Below are 3,224 nucleotides of genomic sequence, written 5' to 3' on the forward strand. Positions count from 1 at the left end.
GGATTTCTCTCCATTGTCTATGTCCTAGAAAATGTATTCTCCTGCTCGGGCTTGTGCCTCTACTTGCCGCCTGTAAGGCCTGAAATATGCTATGTRCGAATGGTCTGAACCATTCTGGATTTGATTTGGGATTGAGAACAATATAACTTTAGTCGTCGACATTGAGCTGAAAGGAGTTATTTATCCCCGGAAATTTTTCTACACACGTATGAATCAATCTGTGTTCCTTCGAGCGCGATGTCTCTCGGGCGCTTAGCGTAAGGTGATCATTGGATGTTCTTTTTCTAGAGACGCCAAAGTAAATCACGTGCCTTGACTAGCGTCGACTAAGAAAACTGGCGAACACTGTAGCGCTTGAGGGAATATGTTCGAAGGAGACGGAAATCAACTGGCAGTATTTGCCCACATCCACAACGCGGGAGAAATACTCCTCGATGCTGTTCACGCAAAAACCTTCAAGTATGCAGCACTCTTCAAACAATAAAACTGATGCTGTGCTATCTGATCATGGTAGCGACCATATCTCTTGGGACCCGCGTTGGTCAGATGATATAGTCGATGGCCTTACGATCGCACGGGCCTTTCTTGAGAGCAGCGATCAGGTAGGCCATTGGATGTATTATCTATTATAAAAACTAATCAGCGCAGGAGTCAGCGCCTATGGACTTGGATAGTGATACAGAGGTTACCTCTTTCGACAGTGATCATGATGGTGAAGATGATACATTCCCTGTTCACCCCAAGCACATTTTGAATTGTCTGCTCATGTCTCCGGTTGATTTATGCCACAGTGCGACCTGTTACTTTGATAGAACGCAAAGACACCCCAAATAACGAGGCAAATGAAACACTCGCAGACCCAGGCGCCGCGCCAATATCTTCGCAAGTTCCTCCTCCCGCAGATACCCTATACCTTACGAAGGCGGATGGTGGCCAGAACCTGCGTCCCAGGCCGGTGGAAGGTGGAACGCCATGGAGACAGCTGGCTCGCGTAAATTCTGCTCCACTCGACACATGGAAAATTTATCTTGGGGATATTGTCACAGTCTGTATCGAGAAAGAGAGAGAGAATTATGCCAAAATATCCGAGATAAGACGCCTGGAGGATGGGCGTTATATGGTCGTGTATACGTGGCTGTATGCGCGCGAAGAAGTCCAGGCGGAATTTGAGACAGACGGTGTCATGCCAGACCTCCTCCGTAAGAACTTGGATCAGCGATGGCCGGCCGATGCCACGTTCCAGTATATGCTAAGTACCAACCGTACCATCACGCTCTGGGACACTGCGATTTCACGAGCTCCAAAGCACGTGGTTGATTTACTATGCCACAGTTCTATTTATAATACCACGCACACCGCTCGTTATATCTGGAGCTTGAACAGTCCTCGATTTAAATGGATGAAACAGATCCATGACTTGGGTGCCTATAACACTGTTTGATAGAATAGCTATCTCTGTAATGATTTATGTATATCCGCTAGTTTTATATTTCACTGATGTAGAATACTCATTACGGCATTGTTTGAAGGAGGCACATATTCATTTCATTCGACGTAGCTGAGAAGGTGATAAGAGGAAACTTAAGTGTGTCACAAACATATGTCGAGATAAGGTCATCGCCCGTTCCTCCGTACCGCAAGGACAGTCATGGACTATCTCATCGTGCAAGTGGTGTTCCCATAATCGAAGGACGCTCACTCGCCATTGTCGATGCGATGCAGCCCATGCAGCTAGGAGGTTTTGTAAGCGGACCCATGCCTGGAGAGCGACGTCCAGTTTTCCGCTGCTCAAGCACACATCGAGACAACGTTCGAACCAACCATAACAGACATCGCGCGCCGTAGATGAGAGGGCTTGATCTAACCCATGCAGCAAATACGACGCAATGGCAGCAAGCGATTCGGATGTTGTGAAGTCCTTCGCAACAAGGAACCCCCCTTGTAGGGTAAATGTGGCATGGATGCAGCCGGCCGGAATATGAATGGCATGAGATGCTGTCATTGATGCTACAACCCCTCCTTCTAGCCGATGCATAATCCGCACAAGCTTTGCTCTTTGGCAGTCTACCGTCTTCATAGCCGTCAGATTGTTTGCCGTAGGGGGATACAACAGCCATATCTTTCGGCAATCGCCGATCACAGTGGACAAACCGTCCGCTCCATAATCTGAATCACCTTAGCTGGACGTTCCTTCTGGTCAACCATGGGAGACCTACCAATATGAAGATCGATAAAGGAGAACTTGGGGGTCATATTGACCTGGACGTTGCATTCTTCCTCGGGTTCCACAACCGCACAAAGATCATAGGGACAGCGAAAGACGCAGCTTTCAATGGTCGCCAGTCGCAGGCCTGTGAGAAACACTGGACGACACGGGTCTGGATCAATCAGTTGCGCAAGGGCCATACCAGGGTTGAGGGAGTCGTTGATTTCGCCTTGGTAGTTGATTCGGAAGTCCTCCTCGGAATCAGACTGGATCTGTTTGCTCCCAATTCTGACCAACGCGTCGAGAACTAATTCGCGAGCGGAAGGCATCCGAACAGTCCAGCATTGGGTTGAACTGTACAGTGTTGGCAAGGATGTCGTGCATGAATGCCATAATGACCGGAGTGTCGGCGAGGAGTCATTCGCAGGGTACAGTTTACATTGTTTCAGGCCGCCGAAGGATGCTCCAAAGTGTTCCTGGATTTCTGTTATGGCTTGTTGCACAGGGCTGGCCGATGAGAGTCCCTGGCATACAACAGCGCCCTCTGATGTAAATTTTTCTCCATAACGCGCAGTGATCCAGCGGGGGTTTCTAACAAAATTGTCAACAGAGCATCATGAATGATTCTGGTAAACTCAGAGCGTAACACACCTCACTTCAACTCCAGCACGCTCAGCTGCAACACTGAGGTTCCTAGCCTGATATGTGTAAGTCTTAAGATGTTTTCGAAGACGACTAGCATTCGAATGCCGTTTTCCGCAGTATGGGCAGATCCTCATACAGGACGAGACATGAAGAGTGGCATCGCTTCTGGGCCATGTCTTATATATTCCTTGATGTGAAGAACATTCGCATCCAGGAATGATCGGTATTGGGAGCTCCATCCARAGCTCGCTCCGAAATGCCTGCTTTGAGTGTGACACAAGCAGTGAAAAAGCTCCGCTATGCCGTGACGACGTACCTTGGTCGTCCCCCATTCGCCCCTTATTCATCCGTAATCGTCCGTAATCGTCCCGCT

General features: G+C 48.7%; 2 protein-coding genes across 2 annotated transcripts; one reads left to right on the forward strand and one right to left on the reverse strand.

Moving 5' to 3' along the window:
* Positions 1 to 364: 364 nt before the first annotated feature.
* Positions 365 to 1,441, forward strand: UA08_09519 (hypothetical protein; the record flags this gene model as incomplete). Its single annotated transcript, XM_020266836.1, has 4 exons — positions 365 to 459; positions 515 to 602; positions 649 to 790; positions 858 to 1,441. 4 exons carry the CDS (start codon positions 365 to 367, stop codon positions 1,439 to 1,441), a joined length of 909 nt encoding a protein of 302 aa, XP_020115331.1.
* Positions 1,442 to 1,540: 99 nt separating this feature from the next.
* UA08_09520 (hypothetical protein) lies at positions 1,541 to 2,999 on the reverse strand (the record flags this gene model as incomplete). The annotated part of the gene is made up of 4 exons (XM_020266837.1): positions 1,541 to 2,166; positions 2,217 to 2,797; positions 2,858 to 2,904; positions 2,988 to 2,999. 4 exons carry the CDS (start codon positions 2,997 to 2,999, stop codon positions 1,541 to 1,543), a joined length of 1,266 nt encoding a protein of 421 aa, XP_020115330.1.
* Positions 3,000 to 3,224: the final 225 nt, after the last annotated feature.

The sequence above is a fragment of the Talaromyces atroroseus genome (genome assembly GCF_001907595.1).
Source record: "Talaromyces atroroseus strain IBT 11181 chromosome Unknown scaffold_40, whole genome shotgun sequence".
Classification (NCBI taxonomy): Eukaryota; Fungi; Ascomycota; class Eurotiomycetes; order Eurotiales; family Trichocomaceae; genus Talaromyces; species Talaromyces atroroseus.